The 22630-nt window shown below is 35.4% G+C and overlaps 1 protein-coding gene across 2 annotated transcripts; it reads right to left on the bottom strand.

Annotated features, from left to right (window-relative positions):
* Positions 1 to 645: 645 nt before the first annotated feature.
* LOC120776519 (odorant receptor 63a-like) lies at positions 646 to 13287 on the bottom strand. 2 transcript variants are annotated; one of them, XM_040107242.1, is made up of 10 exons: positions 13157 to 13287; positions 12922 to 13018; positions 8995 to 9133; positions 8752 to 8943; positions 7456 to 7557; positions 7229 to 7394; positions 4196 to 4301; positions 2162 to 2263; positions 1837 to 1992; positions 646 to 1690 (listed from the first exon to the last, which is right to left on the bottom strand). In XM_040107242.1, the coding sequence occupies exons 1-10, from the start codon at positions 13285 to 13287 to the stop codon at positions 1628 to 1630; spliced, it is 1254 nt and encodes a 417-aa protein (XP_039963176.1). In that variant the 3' UTR covers positions 646 to 1627. The 2 variants fall into 2 exon arrangements, with proteins under 2 accessions (XP_039963176.1, XP_039963177.1); XM_040107243.1 differs by lacking the exon at positions 13157 to 13287 and having other exon boundaries at positions 1601 to 1690; positions 8995 to 9381; positions 12922 to 12996.
* Between the last annotated feature and the right edge of the window lie 9343 nt (positions 13288 to 22630).

Genomic DNA, 22630 nt, shown 5'->3' with positions numbered 1-22630 from the left:
AAATTGTAAACGTTGTTCAAAATTAAGTCTTTCTAATATGAAATGCCAAACAAAAATAACATAACAGCTCGACACGACTCACGTGTGATCTGTCAAAAAAGGCTATTGAAAAAGGTACCTTCACGTGGATCACCCGTTATGTATGGTTTTCAATAAGATAACACTTTTTCGGCTCTTTTTGACTCCTGTTTTATGACGCGTTGCTTCCAATATTCGGCCGGTATATAAATATAATCACCCATCGGAGACGGTAATTCAAGCAACCATGGATCACTGAAGGCGCTATTGTTGCTGTGGAGCAGAGTATCGAAGAGGACCCGAATAACTCCATCCGCTATCGTGGACTGCGTCTATTCACTTAGTTGAAGAGTTTAGGGGGTTGCGAAATCCAATTTTATATAATAATTTTATATAATGATTTTATATAATTATATGCCTTTCTTTAGTTAATTATTAAATTATTAAAAAATTAAAGTACCAGAACACATTGAGCTCAATTTCAATATTTTCTACGATTATTGTAAAATAAAATAAAGGGTCGACCAACAAAACCATCCTGTTAAAATTAATTAAAACACTAAAATTCTGTCAAAATGGATTCTGCTGTTTTTTTTTTTTTGTTGATATAATTTTATGAAAAATGGTCACCACGACTACGCTCGCTTGATTTTTGGCTTTAGTGCGCTGAATGTTGTCTTCGAGCTTTGTGAACTTTGCTGGTTGAATGGCGTAAGCTTTTGGTTTAACATATCTTCAGATAAAAAAATCTTGAGTCGTTAAATCGCATAACCTGGGCGGCCATTTGACAGGGTCAATGTCTAGACGTGAAAGGTGAGGGGCGCACTGACTTATTGGAAATAGCGATAATTCACATTGGTAGAGAAAAGACGGTCAACATCATTGCTATTGATGGTAACGGCATTTCCTGCCTTACTTCGAAAGAAATAGAGCCCGTTGATGCCGTCATACCACATTTACCGCACCAAACAGTCAGTTTTTGTGGAAGCAGTTGGGTAGAGAAATGTGACATGATAAAATGACGAACCTAACTGTACACTGAACTCATTCACAAAATTTGACGCAAATTCGTTAACAAAATATGGCCGCCATAAAAATCGCCACTGTAAAAGTCACGTCATCCCTATTGGTAGGGCACCTATATTTTATGTAACTGCCAAGAACAAGTTTCGAATCTACCAAAAATTCGCACAATTGAAGCAATCTGGTCAATGGCCTTTCATTGTTTGAAATAAATAAGGGTTGCCTGTCTGCATTGTCACATTTATGGAAGATTATAATTTTATGCTCCTCCACGGCGTTGTAAAAGTTTTTAATTGTTTTCATCTTTTTTCGCATTCGTACTATCTTGTCGTCGTCTATTTAGCTGTTGGCAGTTTTTGTCGCTTTAAACTGAAGCTTTGGTTCTTTGTCCTTGGTGCCTAGGCACACTGGCTTGGAAAACTAATCAATTTCTTTGCCTGTCAGTTTCTGTTTTTATTATTGCCTCATAAAAAAGCAACTTTTATTTCAAACGTCTTTCGTTGCAAGTGATTTATTACTTAAAGCATTCTAAAAACTGCTTCACATGTGCTGTGCTAGAGAAATAATTTCGTTATTGATTGCAGTCTTAGTTTACTTCATCCGTCATATCGCGAAGAATCAAGAAATATGAAAAGCTGGCTTTTAATATCTGCAAATAGAAATAATCAAAAATAACAACTTTCTTAAAATTTTTATTAAATTTGTCGAACTTTAAAAAATGGTTTAAATGTCTACATGTTTCTGTAGTATTTGGAAGATTTTTGATTTGATGAGAAATCTATGATTAATACTTACACCCATTAATGTGGTCAAGGACATAACACCGAACCAGGAGATTTGAAATTGGAAATCATTATTGGAACGCATAATTATCATGATCAATGTTTTCTTGAAATCCTTTGATTCATTAAACCAATCGCAGCTGTAGCAAACAAAGGGAATCTTTTCCAACTAAAATAATGGAATAATGAATGGAAACAGTTTTTAAGTGAGCTATAAATATGTAACTGTGAGAACGAAATATTAAGATAGTAACATATTTCTATATCTCTAAAAAAGTTTACATTAAAATGCTTACATTTTGGGAATAAATCATAATTAGACATATATGTATATATACCTCTGTGGCCAAAAGTTGTCCATTCACGTAATACATGGAATCGACGGTGAGGGCAGCTCCAATGTACATAACCATGCGAACAAATGTTGTTTTATTTGTTTCCTAAAATTATATAATATTATAATATGTGCATTGATCTTCCATTAAAACAAAAAAAGATTTCGCCCACAAAGCAAAGTAGATCCGGAAAACTTAGGGATTTTTAAACTCTCGCTATATGTTGTTGTCTTGTTCGCCTCAAGGGTGTTTTGTATGAGCTAAAACTAATCGCGATAGATATATATAAATATGATCAGGATGGCGAGATAAATCGAAATCCGGCTGACCGTCTCTTCGACAGTACGCCCGTCTTTCCCAGCGATAACTTCAATTAAATTTGTGATATCTTGACGAAATTGGTACTAATGTCACCATAAGAAAAAATAAAAGACAATACGATAGCAACAACTGTAGATTTTTTACAACAGTACAACGGTACAACAGAGTGTAAATGACGTGTCGTAGTTGATCTGGGCATCCAGGCACAGTTGAGCTATCATACTCAATCCATATTTTCGCATTCCCGTCAAACAGCCCGGATAACGTGAACAGCCAATAACTGACAGTCTTGAGTGAAATGCAGTAACCAATCCGTGGCACACTCAGGATCTTATATCCGTACTTGTAGAGAGAGAGAGGGGGAACCTTGATGAGGCCACTCCGAAATAAACGATTTAAAAGCTGAACAAACTTATAGAACTGGAAAGGCGCAAGTTCCAGCTGCTAAACATGCTATAAGTGTACTCTACCCGATTCTCGCTGTCTGCGCTTATTATCGCGGGATCAGTCTGCTTAACATTGGGTTAAGGTTCTTTCGTCAGTGTGTGTGAAAGACTTAAACATTTTGCAAAGAAACCGATTGGACCTTATCAGTGTAGCTTTGGACCTAGCAATTTCACAGACCACATTTTCGCTATACGTTAAGTCCTAGAGAAGATTATTGGCAAACAGTAAGATACACATGATTTTTTTGTCGATTTTAAAGCCATTTTCGACAGTCAAAATTTGACATCCCTGCGAAAGTGACATTGTTATATAAAATGACATTAAGCACAATCATCAGCTACGTAAAAATTGTGTAGGACCATTTCGAGCCGTTCGATACCAGACGAGACGGGGTGAATTACTCTCGTTCGTCTTCTAAACAGAAAATGTTACTAAGGTACGCAGATGACCCTAACATCATAGGCATAAACAAAGAAGCCGTCGAACATTATTTTCTAGTCTAGAAGAATAAGCGAATATGTTTAAAAATAGCCAGACAAAATACCTGGAGCCACACACAAAGATTCCTCTCGTCTTGGGAACTACGACACTGTTGGGAGCTATATATTCGAAAAAGTACTTTGTTTATCTTGGAACTACATAGTCGAAGTACTACTTTGGGATCAGTAGACAACTAAGAGGGATCAACGGCTTCCCTCTGTCTATGAAGAAAAATTACGCTCTATAAGTATATCATTATTTCTGTCCTATTATACTGAGCAAACACCTGGGCGATGATGAACCGTGATAAGAAAGCATTTGGAGCATTCGAGAGAACGGTCTTCAAAAGATTTTTTGAGCCGTCTGCGTGAGCTATGAATATGGAAGCAGAAGAGACTACAGACTGTACAAGCTCTACGGCAACACGGAAAAGCATAAATATCAAACGAATTCGCTGGTTAGGCCATGTTATTCTTATGAAAGAGAATGCTTTAGCGATAAAAACTTCGAAACCAGAGCCATGGGTGGACAACCGAAAGGGCCAAGAGCGTAGTCTGTTTGCACCTTCTGAACCTGCATAAAAATGGAAAAAATCGGATTATAAACGCGGTAACTTAATATAAAAACTGGTCAATGGATGTAACACCGCCTACGTTTAGGTGATTAATAGCATATCAAACATGATCGAATAATTAATGTTCAATTTTTTACTCACTTATATACAGTTTTGCCGACAACATTAATTAACATTAACACAATATTCAACAAATTATATTCGATAATACTCACTAGCCCAAAATTCATTTCAAAAAGCACAAGTCCATAAATCGCCAAACTATGAAGGAAATGTGAAAGGGTAATGTGCCTAAAGAGCTCATTGATGTCCTTTATAAACCTGAAAAGATTCAGTAGAATTAATTATCAAAATATTTTGTATGCGCAAAGTTAAAAGCTATTTTTTGCTGGAAGTAATCAGTAATCTACCGAAATAAAAAAATTGCATTCCTAAATAATAGAAATTTATTGAAAGTGTCTATATTTTAAAAATTTATTTTTTTTTAAATTATATATTTCCCAAATAAGTTTAACTCAGCTGGAATATATATCTAATATATAAAATTCTCGTGTCACGGTGTACGTTATTGAACTCCTCTGAAACCGCTCGACCGATTTTCGTGAATCTTAGCGTGCATATCGGAATCATTCAATTTCGGTCGAATGCTTTTTTTATTCCGGCTATTCAAAAGAAAAATTATTGAAAATTATTCAGTGAAAACGTTATGTTTCACATAAAGTGATCAATTACAGATTGAAATGTCTTACGAAGCCACGTAGAGGTCGCGCTAATATCGGTCGGCGTTCCGTTTGCCATCAACGTATGGCAGCCCAAGACACATGAACGACTACTCCCAGGATGCGATGACATACATGTGGAATTATGGAACTCGGTCAATCAGCAAGCGATCGTCACGATGTCACAGCTCAACTTTTCAAACAACAGCAGCGATGTTTGATGGACTTTATCTTGAAGCAACATATGGTACATATATGTATATGGTGCTTAGGGTGATTCAAACAAAATTTTTTTTTTTTTTTTTCAATTACTCGCAAAAATAGGTTCCTAGACACCTCTAAGAAAGAATCTCCAGATATGAGTTTTTAATTGTAACGGGAAGGTCCTCCGCCTAACCGTTTTCTATTTTTTTCTTATTATCAGATAGAAAAATTTATATCACGCTTCCAACTACTTGAAAAAATATTTTGTTAATTAGGTTTTGTAGGAAATTGAATGCCCTACAATATGGTCTCTTATGATTTTTTCGTAAACCCAACCGTTTGAAAGATATTGAAGGTTGAAATTTGACTATTTTTGGGAAAATTTTTTATTTCTTATGAATTTTATAAAATGGTCCAAGAGGAAAACTCCTATCTTCTAATCATCTGGTAGAGGTGTTAACCGGCCTTTACTTTTTTTTACTAACAAAAAAAGTTCTTCAGGACATGAGTTATCAGATATCTTTTTTCAGTCTTATATCAAATAATTCATCCAATTTATTGGTAAATTTTTATATCCTGAACAGGGTATATTAAGTTTGTCACGAAGTTTGTAACACCCAGAAGGAATCGTCGGAAACCCTATAAAGTATATATATAAATGATCAGTACGTCGAGCTGAGTCGATTTAGCCATGTCCATCTATCTGTCCGTCTGTCTGTCGATATATATACGAACTAGTCCCTCAGTTTTTAAGATAACGTTTTGAAATTTTGCAAACTTCATTTGCTCTTCAAGAAGCTGCTCATTTGTCGGAACGGCCGATATCGGACCACTATAACATATAGCTGCCATACAAACTGAACGATCGGAATCAAATGCTTGCATGGGAAACTTCTTCATTTAACGACATGCATATCTTCACGAAATTTGGTATGAGTTATTGCTCATAGAAATAATGTAATATCGGTAGAAATTGTTCAGATCGGCTCACTATAGCATATAGCTATCAGACAAACCGAACGATCGAAATCAAGGGCTTGTGTGGAAAATTTTCGCATTTGACGTAGTATCTTCACGAAATTGGACATATATTACTGCTTAGGGTAATAATATAATCTCCGATCCTGTAAAAGGTATATTAGCTTCGGTGCAGCCGAAATTAACGTTTTCTATTGTTTTATTTTCAACAGATGAAACTCAGAATGTTTTTTAAATCGACTTTTGTCTAAATTTCTCCATTCTGTAAAAAGCGTTTCGATTTTTGTGATAGCATGTTGTTTTTTATAAGTGTTATGTTCATAACACTCCAAATCTCTTGAACTTCTTCTGTAACCTCGGCAGCACATTCACGAATTGTTTTCTTTAAGATCTTGTACTTAAGCATGAAATAATTAAAAACATCTCCATTTTTAGGCAGCTTGCGTGATGGCAAATTATTATGAACGGCACCCAAAAAATTAAACATAATTTGAACTATTTTCCGACATACATAAGTAATATATCTTTACAAAACTAATAATAATAAATATCCACAGATCTCAAATTATAGAATAGAAACTAGTCAGCTAATGCAGCCAATTTCATCTAATCAGCTGTGACACATCATTTTTGCAGTTATACCCTGGCGGGGTTATATAACTGCCGTTTCAAGTTACAAGCTCTATTCTGGTATAGACGTACATATAAAAAGATCCAAAAAAAGATATATCTTATAAATTTTACATCATAAATAATTTATAAGCCCGCGAGACTTATAAATAAAAATTGTAAAAAGATTAATCTTTTTGTCTTAATTATATTTGCTAATCAAATTATTTTTATCTTTTACTGTACCATATAACAATCAATTAAAGTATAAAAACTACTTGTTTAGATCATAAACATTCCTAAAAAAAATTATTTAGTTTGTTTTTTTCGTTGGAAAGAAGTTTAATAAGTGTTTATCAATAATTGAAAATAAAAATCATAGAACAAATTGTAATTGAATGCGCAATAAAAAAAACGGTGTTGATTCTATAAATTCGAGAAAGGATCATTTTTGTAGAGAATTTAATTTCCTACAAAACCATACCACGGGTTTCTTTATATTTGGTATTTTAAATTATCTATAACCAAAAAATGAATGAAAAAATACATTTTTTGACGAAAATTCTTATTTTTGCGAGCGCTAACTGAAAAATGAAGATAAAGGGCTCAAATTTTGACACAATTTTTTTTTCGTGACTCTCAACGAAATTTTGATATGGGACCGAAAAAAAAATTTTTTATTTATTTGGCACAGTCTAATATATATATATTTATATCTAAAGAATATCTTTAACTTGCCGCAAAGTCTGTTGGTGTTGGATAACGCAGTAACGCAAATATTCTTCACGTCGATGTGCTGGCACTTCGGGTGAAGTGGATTGTAGCAGCATAGCGCAAAGCACCCTAACTAGTCCGCAAGCATGTTTGCTGAGGATCATAAAAATGCAATGAAAGCTGACGGAACCTGAAATTGTCATTAAAACATAACGTTTTCATTCGATACAAATGAATAATTGTACGCTTACACATGCCACTGGTGAGAAGTGCACCGCCGCCGATGAACATTTCCACTGCATAATAAGGCGAGGCCATGCCTTTCTCCAGAAACATGGGGTAACCAGTGAAAGCTTTGGTTTATTATGGAATGAGTATAGTAGTTGTATTTATTTAAATTCTAATTACAATTCTTGCAGATGAATTAAGAGCCTTAAAATGGCACATTTAGATATACAATACATAATAGATCATACATTACACCAATGATCGAGAGAGGTAGCAAGAGAAAATAATGATCGAGTATTAGCCGAACTTGCCAGTAAATTGGGAAAATCTAGTAGTAACCATCATATAAAAGAATTTTTTTGATAAAGAAACTGTCGGGGCAGAAGACTTTTAGGAGAAGATAATACGTAAAGTTCATGTGAATTCGTATAACAATTGGAAATGGCTCGACAATCGGCGTTTTGTTTCGGCAAATCTCAATATTATTTGGTGCATAACGTAACCTGACAACCAATACCTTCTGATATCTTTACGGTATACAATATAAAACAATCACCAGAAGAAATTTTGAAACATAAACATAAAGCTGCGTTAATTCTCTTCTAAATAAAATGATAAGCAGACTATAAATTTTCAAAGATTTAGATACACAATATGATGAGCTCATGTTCCTAACTGAAACAGATTAAAGTCAAAGCATCTCGGTTTCCACACATTCTACAAATCCGCGAATAGGCGGAATTCCGAGCGTATTCCAAGCAACAATTTTTGCTTAAAGTCCGTGGATAGAAATAAATATTCAACTCAACAATTGCAATAATCGTCTTGTATTGGTGTGTCGGTATTGGTGCAGGAGTATATAGAACGACGCTTTGTACTCGAGCTCGCCTCATCTGAGTACCCGGTTGACTACCTTGCCCGCTCTGCAGCTTTAAGGATGATGGGATTGGAAACCTGAATCGCATACCCGCATACCATAAAGGAGCTACTCCGCATGAAAAATGTGGCAAGGAAAGACATTGTCCACAAGTTACAGGAATGTGCTAAGCAAAGTTGCTATTGGGTGGTTACAAAAACCTATAAAAAAAATCCCCAAAGATGCATATGTATATACTTGTTTATCTGGGGTATAGCCTCCTGAGCAAACTACCTATTATGCGAATGCGAGCACAAACTTGTAAGCCCCTGATTCTACACTGCACAGCAACAGGTAGATGCTGACTCAATGCCCTTGAATTTATATACTCGGTCAAGTCGCAAAAAATAATATAAAAACTATGTGAGTGTATGTATCTACATTCGTATTCAACAATATTTACGTAATATGTGCACATAGTTCGGCGTCCTCTTTATTTGATGATACAAGTTAGTGAAGAAGGCGTAGAGGAAATAGTTGCTAAGAATACACGAACAAGTTATGAGACAGCTTAAAAGCTGTCGCCTTGTTTCCTTCCATATAGTTGCCATAATTGCATTAATCTCCGCTTTCAACTCAGCTTTGATGTCCATATCTGAAAGTTTTTGAAATGTAAAGAAGTTCCAATTGTTGAAATTTTACTTACCAGTCTCGAAGATTTTAATTCCTTGAAGTAGTTCATAGTCTTCAGCCTTCTTAAGCAATGCACGACACTGACCTTGCATGAACAGGTAAAATGTCATTTTGACCATAGTTGTAGTTGTTTGTAACATGGTAGTGATGGTCTGCAAAGTAATGCCATTTGGAAAGTGAGTTCTTAAAATTTGTGGAACTGTTATTGACATCCGCTCATTTCTGTGGTGCAATAATACAAAACCATCATAACCAGAAGGCTAAACATTATGACAGCTCAATGGGGTAAGCTATTCTAAATACTCAATTTATCTAAATGGAAAATCTGCATCGATCGCCATAGTTGCTTTAGTTCCATCAATTTTAGTGTTTTAGTGGAACAGATTCCTCTGTTTTTAATCTGCAATTATATAAAAGCTACAACAATCTTTTATATAGAGTATTCGGCCGACATTGCAAATTTCACGGTAAACACCTGATCCGTCAAATCGAACAATATCTTTTTTTTTTAATTATTATTTTTTCCCTAAAATACTAAGAACAAACCGACGATTATAAAACTCCATATCCTGTTGGTTTTCCAAAATCTTTTGTTTAATAAAAATAAACCTATATAATTTAATGCTATTGCCAAGAATTTAGCTTAACTATAGAGATAAGGAATTGCCATTATGCTTTAAAAATGATTGTGGACAAGTAACCGCCGCGGCTGGCTGAAAAAAATTCCAGACGAGAGGCCAAATTTTCGACCATTTGCGGCAGTTTGGGCCGTAGGTCAGTAATACCGTCAGTAATCTCTCCCAAAGCATCAATCGTAGCGGGTTTATCGTAAACAAATGATTTTGAATAAACCCACACAAAAGAGTCCAGCGGTCTGTAATCACACGATCTTGGAGGTCACGCCAAAGGTCCACTACGTAAGATAATTTCGCTCACCAAAAGTTTCCTGCAATAAATTGATGGCTCCTTTTTTGAACCAAAGGTCGTCCATATTAATATCCTTTGGACTTTGGCTTCATTTTTGAATAAATATGAAGTAATGATTCCCTCTAACTAACTAACAACGGTACCAAACTTTTTTTGTGTATTTAGTATATGAAAGGCGGAAATAGAAAACAGGGGATGTGGTGGCTAGTCAGGATAGGTTTATCCATATTTAACGCTAAGTCTTTTTGTGCTGAGAAAAACATGCCATAATTTCACTAAAACACTTATAACACTTATTCAGCGCCATATTAAAGGGCGATCCAAGTATATATACACTTTTCAATAGCCCTTTGTTTATAAATAACACCTGAGTCTTGTCAAGCTGTCATGTTACTTTTATTAACTATGGTTTGGCATTTCATCAAGGAAAGACTTACGTCCGAACAACGTTCACAAATCGTTCAATTTTATTATGAAAATTCGCCTGCTGTAAAGAATGCGTTTTGCGGGCTTCGCTCACTTCGTGGTCAACATAATCGGCCCACTGAGCGTATTATTCGCAACACCATCACCCATCTTGAAAAGAAACAAGAAAAAACGTTAACTTCGGCTGCACCGAAGCTAATATACCCTTCACAGGTGTATTTCTTTTAGTAACTAAGAGTCCAGTTTGTAAGGAAGCTACATTTTATAGTAATCCGATCTGAAAAACTTTTTCGGAGATTATGTTATTACCTTAAGCAGTAATTTGTGTCAAATTTCGTGAAGATACCACATCAAATGCGAAAGTTTTCCATACAAGCCCTTGATTCCGATCATTCGGTTTGTATGGCAGCTATATGCAATAGTGAGCCGATCTGAACAATTTCTTCCGAAATTACATTATTTATATAAACAATAACTAATACCAAATTTGAAAATATAACGTTAAATGAGGAAGTTTCCCATGCAAACATTTGATTCCGATCATTCAGTTTGTATGGCAGCTATATGTTATAGTGGTCCGATATCAGCCGTTCCGACAAATGAACAGCTTCTTGAAGAGAAAATGACGTTTACATAATTTCAAAACGTTATTTTCAAAACTGAGGGACTAGTTCGTATATATACAGACGTACGGACTGACGGACAGACAGACAGACGGACATGGCTAAATCGACTCAGCTCAACATACTGATCATTTATATATATACTTTATAGAGTCTCCGACGCTTCCTTCTGGAAGCAAACAAACTTAATATACCCTGTTCAGGGTAAGTATAAATATAGCAGCCGTAGCTGAGGGTATATACGAACACCGTGGAGAGTCGATTCGGCGCCATTCGCAGCAACTCGAACTGACGTATGAAAGGACTTGGCGCAGTTTACCTCGAGTTAATTGAAAGCATACAAAATACAGCTTGTGAAAAACTGAAGTCGCTCGACCATATATTTCCAAGCGACTTCGCTTCGCTCTATGGGCTCTTGAAAAGTTCCAAGAAGATCTGACATTTTCGGGCCAAATTTTGTTCAGCGATGAAGCCGATTTCCATAACCGTCATTAAAAAAGGCTTTCGTTTGGGAAAGTCAAAATAGATCACCCAAAAGATTACCCATAACATTTGATATTTTGGTGCTTTATAAAATTCTAGATCGATCTCAGTTAATTTTTGAATAAATTATGCTAACGAACCTAGTATATACATCAACTTTTGTTAAGATAACTCGCCTAATGCTTGGTATATTCGCTTTATAAAGTCCATTAGAATAACGGAACGTATTTACCTCATAAAGGGTTTGTCCGGAAAGTAAAAAGACTGAATCGATTTAAAAAAAATTATTGAACCAATCGTTACAATTTTTTAAAAACTTTCAAAATAGACTCCATCTGCGTCGATGCGGCGCTGCCAGCACGATTTAAAAGCATTGAAGGCGTCACGGAAGGCATTCTACGGAATAACCTTGAGAGCAGAGGTGCAAGCTGCTTGGATCCCCTCTATCGTCTCAAAATGTTTGCCCTTCATTGGCCTTTTCAGGCGAAGAAACAGAAAAAGTCCGTAGAGGCCATATCTGGGCTGTACGATGACTGCGGAAGCGTTGGAATGCCAGCTTCTGTTAAATAGCTGTTCACAAGAAAGGCGGTGTGAACCGGGGCGTTCTCGCGGTGAAACTTCCAATCGGCTGCGATGTCTTGGCGGACCCGATTGACCCTTCGTTTTAGTCTTCAAATTTGACGTCGATGGTTTGTCCAAGAGGAACAAATGCATGGTGGACAATGCCTTTGTTGTCAAAAAAGACGAAGAGCATCGTTCCTCTTCCCGTCCTCCAAAAAAGGTCTGGTGCCACCGACACACGCCATTTCTTGCTAAAGCAACATTTGGGTAAGCCTGCTTGATCATATGATTCGTCTCTGTCGCAGGTTTACCGAGTTTCACACAGAATTTAATCGCGTACCTTACAGCAAAGGTACGTGAGCTGCATTTTCAGCTTGCACCATTCACAGAAACATGTCGCGCGAAAATGTTTGTCCTGACTCTCCAGGTGCTCGGAGACAACTGATCAGCCGCTCGTTTGTTAGCTAGGAACGCCCTATACCGAATCCAGTCGGTGCACGCACTCTCCGAAGTACAGTCGCGGCGGAAGAAAATCAGCCCTATTACTTTCCGGACAAACCTTGTGGTTACATAGCGACCGACTTATTCGAAAAAAAGCAACTGTTTAAAAATCCTTATAATGAGGTTATATTTATCGCTCGATGGTTCCGTCCAAAACGGAGCAACTAGTTCAGCTATATACAGAATGATTTGACCAAATTGACTCAGCTTGTCATGCTGATCATTTATTTGTACTATATTTTGTGGGTTTTCCGACGTTTTTTTAGGTGTTAAAAATTTTGTGGCAAACTTAATATACCCTAATCAGGGCATACAAATCGGAAGTATCCAAATATCATTTTAAAAACTCACATAATAAAGAGCAGTGCTCGTGACAAGTGGCAAGAGGACGAGACATTTAGTTATTCTAATGTACATACCTCTGCAATAAGCGGTACATTGCCATCAGCCCTTTCCAGCATCAACCATCGGGGATACAATGAGATGCCACAAATGATGATAAGGAACAGATTAAGCCTAAGAAAAGTTCAATTATCTTTCTGCTTTTTTTTACAATTTGTATTTCTAAATTTTGTAAAAATTTATGTCGAATCAAATCCTACAACAGAATCAATTTGAATATAACAAGTACTCATACATTTTTTTTTAACTCACACTCGAAGAAATCTTTTCAACAACGTTTCCGTGCCATAGTTTATGCCTATAATGTAGGACACCTTTGTAAGTTCTCTTATTTTGAAGCGATTGCTGTTTTTCACATCTGCAAACTCTTTTGCGTTGTACATGGCGAGAAGGCGCAAAGCTCTTGGTTTCGTAATATGCGATAGACTAGTGCAAGAAATTATTATTTACCGTTTTTATTCAAAATATTTACATTTAACTATGATTGCAAGTAACTAATCCAGTAAGTAACCTTAGCTGAACGAATCAAAATCGTATACGTGGTATCCAATTTAAAAAAATTATATATCAATGAAGGTGCAAATTACATGTCTGCAGTAAATATAAGAACTTACATACATATATACATACATAAATACTTAATGCTAATATCTGGTTGCGAAAACCGTAATTGTTCGGTTTCCACATTTCGCTGGTTGTATAGCATGACATAAGCATACTAACAAACTATAATTGAAATTAAGTAAGCAATTTATGGTCTATTGGTTTCGCCCTCATTTACTACGGTTCATCTTGTTGCGCCGTCTGCAATGTAAGGTCGCAGAAGTGAAAAATTTGCGTCAACTTAGTGCATTCGATATCGATGCAAGTGGTTTCAATTTGTCTTTGGCTGTTAGTGTCACCTTCATAAAATGTGTGAACTTTTTCAGCCTGTATTTTTACAGAGAAAATTTCGACACTTGTAGCCAATACCGTGCATTATCATTATTTCTTCAAACAAGTACACTCGTGGCCACGCAAACCGTACCACTATACTTTCTTAATTTTTTTTCGGACTTTTTCGTTCGTTCGAGATTTTCTTCAATTTCGTTTTTTTTATGTGTTTGGTTAGCACAAATAAATTTAATTCTTTTATCTAATTATAATTATAGTTTTTAATTTATTACGTTTAATGAGTAATACACAAAATTGCTTTTCTGTGCTTAAACAAAAGTGGTCGATTTTATTGTTTTTAAAGTGATACACCTATTAAACTACGTATTTCAATAAAAAAAATAAAATAAAATTTTAATTCCAATTATAGTGTAAGTGACATTTAATTTAAAAAATAAAAAAAAAAATTCATTTTTTCTTCCCATGTCAGTCTCTTACATTTCGAGCTCATTTTGTAAAGCCTCTAACTTTCAACTGATTTATCTATAGCTGAATGTGTTTTGTTTTTTAATTTTATATATTTTTGATTAATAACATGTCATTAACTTATTTCTAAATAAAAAATTTCCGTACCGCTATAAAATGTAGTCAAATATGCACAATACTGGAAAATTTTAAGTTTGCGTGGCCACGAGTGTACGAGGTTTGACAATTAAGTAATGAGACTGATTTTATTGCCGCGCTTGTGGGAAACCTGTGACCTTGAAATTCTCTTTCTCTTTTTCCGGCATTTCTCCCCTCTCTATTGATATATGTACCATCGCTCTAGCTTGTTAAGTTCGCCTGCTGCGTCAAGTTGAGTAGACGAGTGTTTGTAGTGCTCGTCACGAAAATGGAAAAACGAAATCAAGAGCAACGCGTCGCGATAAAATTTGGAACAAGTGGAAAACCATCCCACGCTGCTTGATCGAGTTATTACAGGCGATGAGAGCTGGTTTTTCTAATACGACCCGGAAACCAAACGCCAAAGCTCACAATGGTTGTCTCCGCGCGCCCCCGCCCGAAAAAAGCTGGCATGAGCAAGTCGAAGGTGAAAACGATGATTATTACCATTTTTGATAGCCGTGAAATCGTCCACAAAGAATTCGTTCCACCGGGGAAAAGTATGAATCAAGTCTACTATTACCAAGTACTCGAAAGATTGCGAAAACGAGTCAACAGGGTGCGCCCAGACATCGCTCGTAACTGGATCCTTCATCACGATAACGCGCCGTGCCACACCGCCCTCAGCGTGTCCCAGTATTTGGCCTCTAAAGGGATCGCCGTGTTGCAACAGCCGTCTTATTCGCCCGACATGTCACCCTGTGACTTTTTTCGTTTCCTAAAACAAAATCGGTGGTCAAAGGAACCCATTTTGAGTCGATTACGGACATCCAGGCGGTCGTGACGAGGGTATTTGCGGACATTCCAGTCGAAGCGTCCCAGAAATGTTACGAAGCATGGAAAAGGCGCTGGAATCGGTATATAGCTGCCCAAGGGGACTACTTTGAAGGGGATGGCAGAGTTGTAGAGTAAGTTTTAAATATACGGTTTTTACGGAATCAGTCTCATTACTTAATTGTCATACCTCGTATGTGTTCGGGAGTTTGTCATCGTTTGACTTTATCACCATATTTTGCTCATTTACCATATTTTTGCTCATTTTGATGGTGTCGGGCTTAGTAGTTTGTGAGATATTTTAATTAAACGTATTTTGTTGAGAAATGTGTGAAAATTTAAAAACTTTTCAGCCTACAGTCGTCACTTGCTATTGCAGTGATTCTATCTGTAATGTTCGGTTACACTTAACGAACTTAGCCCTTCCTTACTTGTTCATCTTTGCTGTTATCAGTTTTCTCATTTATTTCAAGGTTTTGGTGTATTAAAACGTGGCGTATAGTTTTGAAAACTTTGGCTGTCAGTGTCAACTTTCATTTTTGCAGCCTTTGTAAATATTTAAGCTAAAAAGCAAGTTTATTCATTGTCAATGACTTATCGCTTAATTAAGTATTAACAACTTTTTGACAAGGGTTTGCTGTGTTCGAAAATGTTTTAGTTTATTATTTGGTTAAGGTTTTCAAAAGCTGGGAACTCTTTTACCTTCATTAAAATAACCATTCGGCTTTCAAAATACTTACTCTGTCTATAAATAACGTTCGCGCAGACAAACACATAACTTTTGCTAAGTTTATTTAATCAGTCAATTTCAATAAAGTGCGAGACGTATGACATTGGCGCATTTTTTTCGAGTTGAGAGGTATAATAATCGATTCAGTAAAATATGCCTGCGCTTACAATGTATAATATGTATTACTTGATTTTTTTCAGCTAGCCTTGCCATTTCATAACGAACAGAAGTCCAAAATAACTTTTGCGAAATGGTCAAATTCACTACCAAATTAATACAAGAATTTCGATCCAATATCCGATCGATATAATCACCCAACAGTGTCGCTAGTTCGATCATTAACAATCAGAGATCTTACTGGCATTGTTGGTATAACAGAAGGATGAGTGAAAACCATTTTGAAAGATCAGATGGTCTTAGGAAAAGTAAAAGATCAATTGAATCCATACTCACTCAAATTTTTTGAAAACAGCGTCTGATTAACGTCTGTAAAACAATGTCTTCCTCCACCAGGATGTCACGAAACGTATTACTACTGGTGATGAATCTTGGATCTATGCTTACAACCAGGAAACAGGCGATCAATAACTCGGAAATTGTGGCAAAATTGAGCCGAAGCCGAAACACGTAAAGCAGTTAAAAAATCAAGGTTATGCTTACAGTTTTCTTCGATTATCGAGGTGCAGTGCACTCAAAATTCCTTCGGACTAATTTGTGGTTATTCAGCAAACTCAAAAGACCGCTCCAAGGAAACCGTTTTAAGTCAATTGAAGATATTAAACGTGCATCGCCACGCACATTGAAGGCTATTCCGGAAATTAACTTTATCAACTGTTTCGAGGATTGGAAAAAACGTTGACCAATACACTTGTGCCAAGGGGAATTACTTTCAAGGGGGACGACATAAATTTTGAGGTATAAATTAAGAATTTTAAAGTTATGAACAAAGTCTTACCATTTTTGGCATAGAAGTATACTATATGCTATAATGTACACCATTCTTTATATTAAAAATGTATAGAAAGAAACGTTAACTCGGTTTTCATAGTAATTTGGTTAAATGTCAATCATTGGAACTCATGTCCAGATATTCGTTATGTAGGAGCTTGTTAAAGTATGATTCATTGTCCATTTTTAGTCCGATTACTTAAAAATAAAGAAGTGAGGAAATAGTTATGTACCAAATTTGGTCATCTGAGTCATTATGTCAGTTATCTTCTTTCAATCAGTTCAGATTTTATGATCCTTAAAACATCGATTATGAATGTATTCTTACATCATTTTTTTAATTTAAAGCTTAATCAACATCTGTACGCATTTCAAAAGCAAATTGGAAGAACATTTGCAATGTTCTGTTACACCTGAAGTTAGCGCTTCCTTACTTACTGCTGTCTCCTTTTTTAATGGCTTTGCTCAACTTATAAAGTAGCAAATGTTGCAATAATTTTCTTGCGTCGGAAATCAAACTTACTTGGAACTGTGAGCAACAAAAGTTTACTTCCATAAAGGCAATTTTGTTGCAGTAAATGCACGTTTTCATTCAAAACAGTTTCTTGTTTTATTTTATAAAATAGTGAAGGTAAAATGTGGCTTCTTTAACTTTTGTAACACTTCCTGGTAGTTCGAGTAAACAATTACGAAGTAAGTAAAACCAGGACAAACACCTTGCCCCATTTGAACTGCTGAATAGAGTTGAGACAAAGTCTTCACAAAGTAGCTTTTTTATTAAGGTGGCATTTAAATTGAAGCAGAGATGATGATCGGCGTGACAAAATGTAAGATTGCACTTGTGTGCTTAACGACAGAAAAGATTTCGCTGAAAATCTCGCCTCAGGAAAAATTTATCAAGCTCATTTTCTCAACCTTTCCATAATTCACGCCGATATTTTTGCTAGGATGCTGTTTTTATATGAGCGGTTCTCAAATAGGCAATACTTGTTTCACTTTTATGACAGCTGATATTTGATTTTTACTAAATTTGGTTTGTCATTTCATTATGAACATACTCACTGCGGAGCAACGCTTGCGAATTGTGCAAATTACCAAAGTAATAGTTTGGTTCTCACGCCACATCGCACGCTGCTTTCAACATTCGGTAGATATAATCGGCCAGCAGAGACGGTAATTCAAGCAATCATCGATCGGTTTCGCACCACGTTTACACTAGTGGAAAGCGCGTCCTCAGGAACGACATATAGAGCGCACCAAAATATATATGGCTGCTGTGGAGAAAAGTATCGAAGAAGACCTGAATGTGTCCTTCCACTGTCACACGCACCACCTATACTATTTTTATTCATTTTATTGATAATTTTACAGAAGGTTTACGGGCTGACAATATCCATTCATGAGATAATTTAAAACGAAAAATCATAAATAGCATCACATATTCGGTTAATGAGCTCCACAACGATTTCGCTACGAATTCCAATTTTCACAAAAAAGTTTTGTTCTTCAATTAATATCACTTTCGGTTGAAAGCATACGTTAATAACACTATTTCCGCATTTGCTTCATGACAATTTATAAGCCATCGCTGATATTCGGAGATTACATCCTCAAAAAGTTGCTGCTTGGTCTGCTCTATAGGCAGAGGAATTTCCTTCATCAAAAAAGAAACCCGCAAAGATTTTAAACCCAAATGGGAAACCATCAGTAATGACTTTTTCGTGCCTCTTGTGGAGAATTTCGATGCGCCATATAGCCAACGAAACAATTAATTTATTAAAATTTACATATTTCATAATGACAAACCCTTATCTTTATAATTAAGTTAAATTCTTAGCAATTACATTAATTTATATGCATTTTATTTCTTCCACATCTCTTTATAATATTTATCATCTACAGTGATAAGTTAAACACATTCGTTCATGTAGCCTTATAAATATATATATTTCTACTGTGTGCCAATAATTTTGGGGGTTTGCGGTAAGAATAGTGACGCCAAAGGAGAAAGCAGAAAACTGCGAAACAAATATTTTATTAGTGTGCTCTGGTTGCGAAAAAAGCAGCAGAATCTCCCCGAAACGTGAAAGACGGAATGTGACGCAAAAGGATGTCCTGGTAAATTACAACAAAAAACGCCGTCGGCAAATGCTGCGATTGAGTCATTGTGACCTGACTTTCGATGACGTAGTTGCAAACATATACGAGTATACATATATGTGTGGGTATTATTACTGTGTGTTAGCTGAAGGCGAGATGTAGGTGATGGCAAATAGAATTTTAACTTTAACCATTCAATGAGTTTCGGCACGTCAAAGATAATAGAAAACAGAAATGTGCACATTGAGGCGCACATTTTGGAAATTTCGCATCAGTCACGTCCCACAAATTTTGCATGCCGTCACTGAGCGAAGTTATTACCGCGTCTCTATACTTATAATAAATTCTACATAAATTAATTTAATCGACTTGAAGATTAAAAGCAATTTACATGAATTATAAAGTGTATGCTGATAGCTGTGATCTGTTACGAAGGGTATACGTTAGCGTGGGTCAAAAAAAAACGGAATTTTTTTCACGTTATACTCTAAAACGTTAGTCGATACTATCAACTTGATAGGCACCTCTAGGAAAAACTTTCCAAGTATGAGCTTTTTATTGTAACGGGAAGAACATTAGCCTAACGGTTTTCTATTTTTTTTTGTATCTCGCTTTCAACAACTTAAAAAAATATTTCGTTTTCAGAGTTTTGTAGAAAACTGATTGCTCTTCCAAACAGTTCTCAAACGATATTTTCTTAAACCAAACAATTTACAAGTTATTAATGGTTAAAGTTTGATTAATTTAAAACAAAACAAATTCTTTTGAATTTTATAACTCAATGAAAAAAAAATTATTATAATTCAGTTAACTTCTTGTTTTGTAGTTTGGATAAGTAGCCTTGTAGCGAGCACTGAACCATAAATACATATGTATCTACTTACACTATTAGCATTACGTTTTATTATCGCGTTTATCCATCACTTTAGCGAAGAATGATCTGGAGATCAAAAAGTGAAAATTATACCTATCATTTAGAGTGAAGCATTTCTTATTATTGTGAAAAAATTTATAAAAAGGAGCTTCACGTGTTGATAAAATATTGATTTTTGAAGGAGGAAAATACATTTGAAGCAAAACTTGGCATAGTGACATTGCACACATTGTTCCAGGAAAATCAACCATGAAAGATTGGCGGGCTAAGTTTAGACAAGATAAAATAGGCACCGAAGGCTGTGAACAAAATGGACCTCCAAAAGAGTTCTTACCGAAAAAAAACATCAAAACAGTCCGCAAAATAATTTTGAATGACCGTAAAGTGAAAATATTCAAGCATTCTAAAGATATGAACTAAATATTTACAACCTACACTCACGAATATTTGGGTATGAGAAAGATCTTTGCAAATTCTTTGATGATTCGAAGTAATAATCCCGAGCTGTTTCTTCAATATGTGAAAACAACAAACGGGATAGCGTTTCATTCCACATGGAATCATTTTTATTCAAAAAACAAACGAAAAGCAGAAAATAGAAACGTTTGAAGGGCGAAATCGCAAAAAATATAGTCATTTGAAGAAGAAGAGTGTTTCATCAACACAATACACCGTGCCACAAGTCATTGGAAACGATAGAAAAAGTTCATGTATTGCGTTTCGAAATGCTTCCGTATCGACCGCATTCTCAACATTTGGCTCACAGCGTCCATTTCCTATTCTCAGACCTCAAAATAACGCCCGCTGGAAAAAAATTTTCTAGTGAAGAGATGATCAAAACAACTGAGGCCTATTTTGAAGCAAAGCACAAATCGTGTTATTGAAATGGTATCGAAAAGTTGGGGTATCGCTATAATCAGTATATCATCCTTGAAGAGAACTATGATGAGTAAAAAAAAAAATATGTATTGTATTGTGGTAGGCTGAGAAATTTTCAATTGTCCTGTTATTTTACTGATCATGTGCTTATGCAGAACCTTTTTTCTTTGTGTGTCTGTGTGTCCGTCTGTCTATCTGTCTGTACATATACGAACTAGTCCCTCAGTTTTTAAGACATCATTTTGAAATTTAGCAAACGTCATTTTCTCTTTAAGAAGCTGCTCATTTGTCGGAACTGCCAATATCGGACTACTATAACATATAGCTGCCATACAAACTAAACGATCGGAATCAAGTTCTTGTATAGAAAATGTTCTCATTTAACAAGATATATTCACCAAATTTGGTATAGATTATTTTTTAAGGCAGCAATGTAATCTGCGAAAAAATTGTTCAGATCGGATTACTATAGCATATAGCTTCCATACAAACTGAACACATAGTTACTAAAAGAAATGCACCTGTGAAGGGTATATTAGCTTCGGTGCAGCCGAAGTTAACGTTTTTCTTGTTTTTTTTATAAACAAATACATTTATTACGAATAAATTTGTAGAATAGTTAAATCAGTGGTTAAACTGGCACGCAAAAAAAAGGTCATGAACGATATGTTTTGGTCTAAAAATTTCAGAAAGATTATTAATCTGTAGGAAAGTCGCTATTGCACTTTTGAAGATTTTTTGTTTTTTGAAATTTGACAAAATGGCGCCGGTTTGAACAAAAGGTATCAAATTTGGTCCTTATTTCGACAGTTTTTGAAAGGAAAAAATAGGAAGATTAAAAAAAAAGCTTCCATAGCGCGATAGAAAATGACGTTAAAAATGATCTTTCCAAATTGGAACTAGATATCTTCAAAACTATTCTTTTGAGAGTAGAAACCGTTTTAGAAAACACCAATCTGAGAAAAACGCGTTTAAAGATTGGAGTCGCTATGCTCCCCACTCTGCTCCCTTTCTACAAGAAACGCGGCTGCGACCGTAATAATTTGAATTTCGATTTCAAACTATCCGATATTGCAACAAAAAAATCGATTTCCCGAAAATTTCACACTGCGACGATCCCTTAATTTAGATATCTAAAGCACGGACGAACAAATTCCTATAACCTCCAAAGCTAACTTTGCCTTAAAAATCGATGGTTCGAAACCGGTTTTAGACCCATTGTTTCATAGCAAAGTAGTTGGGAAGGATCTGTAAGATACTTTTTGTAGTTTTACGCGCAAGTATTTTATTTTAAAGCTAAATCTATCGTCTCAGTTTTTCTCGTCAGTATATTAAATATATTATATAGATAAGAGCTATCAAAACTATACAAAGATTGCGTGAATGATTAACAGATTTACACTATTAATGTACAGTAGTATTTAGATTTATTTCATAACTGGTAGTAACGGTTAAATATTATTGAAGCTTTGTGGATATGGCATTGGACGGATTCAGCCTATCTACATATACAAGATATATAATATTAATTTTTACTTAAATACTTACGACAAATTGTTGAAATATAGTTTAGGTCATTGAAATAATATGGGAATAGAAAGTTTCCAAATTTAAATTCTTTTAAAACTGCTTTCTTTTTTTCTTAATTAAGTTATGATAACAATGAATTTTTGGAACTAAAAAACGTTTATCAATAGCGAAATATAAATACAGGATGAACTTTTGTGGGACTAAACGACTGATATATGAATGTTCAGACTCCAGCAGCTGCTAAGTATTCCCTTGCACATATAATATACCATATAAGCTTTTTCAATTCGTTGGCCGATATCCATTTTCCAGGGTTTTCGGTTCGTAATCGATCTCGAATTTCTTTTAGTAGAAT

This window comes from Bactrocera tryoni, chromosome 5 (assembly GCF_016617805.1).
Source record: "Bactrocera tryoni isolate S06 chromosome 5, CSIRO_BtryS06_freeze2, whole genome shotgun sequence".
In the NCBI taxonomy this organism is placed as follows: Eukaryota; Metazoa; Arthropoda; class Insecta; order Diptera; family Tephritidae; genus Bactrocera; species Bactrocera tryoni.
The sequence above is the reverse complement of the archived record's forward strand: the minus strand, read 5'-3'. Positions and strand labels throughout refer to the sequence as shown.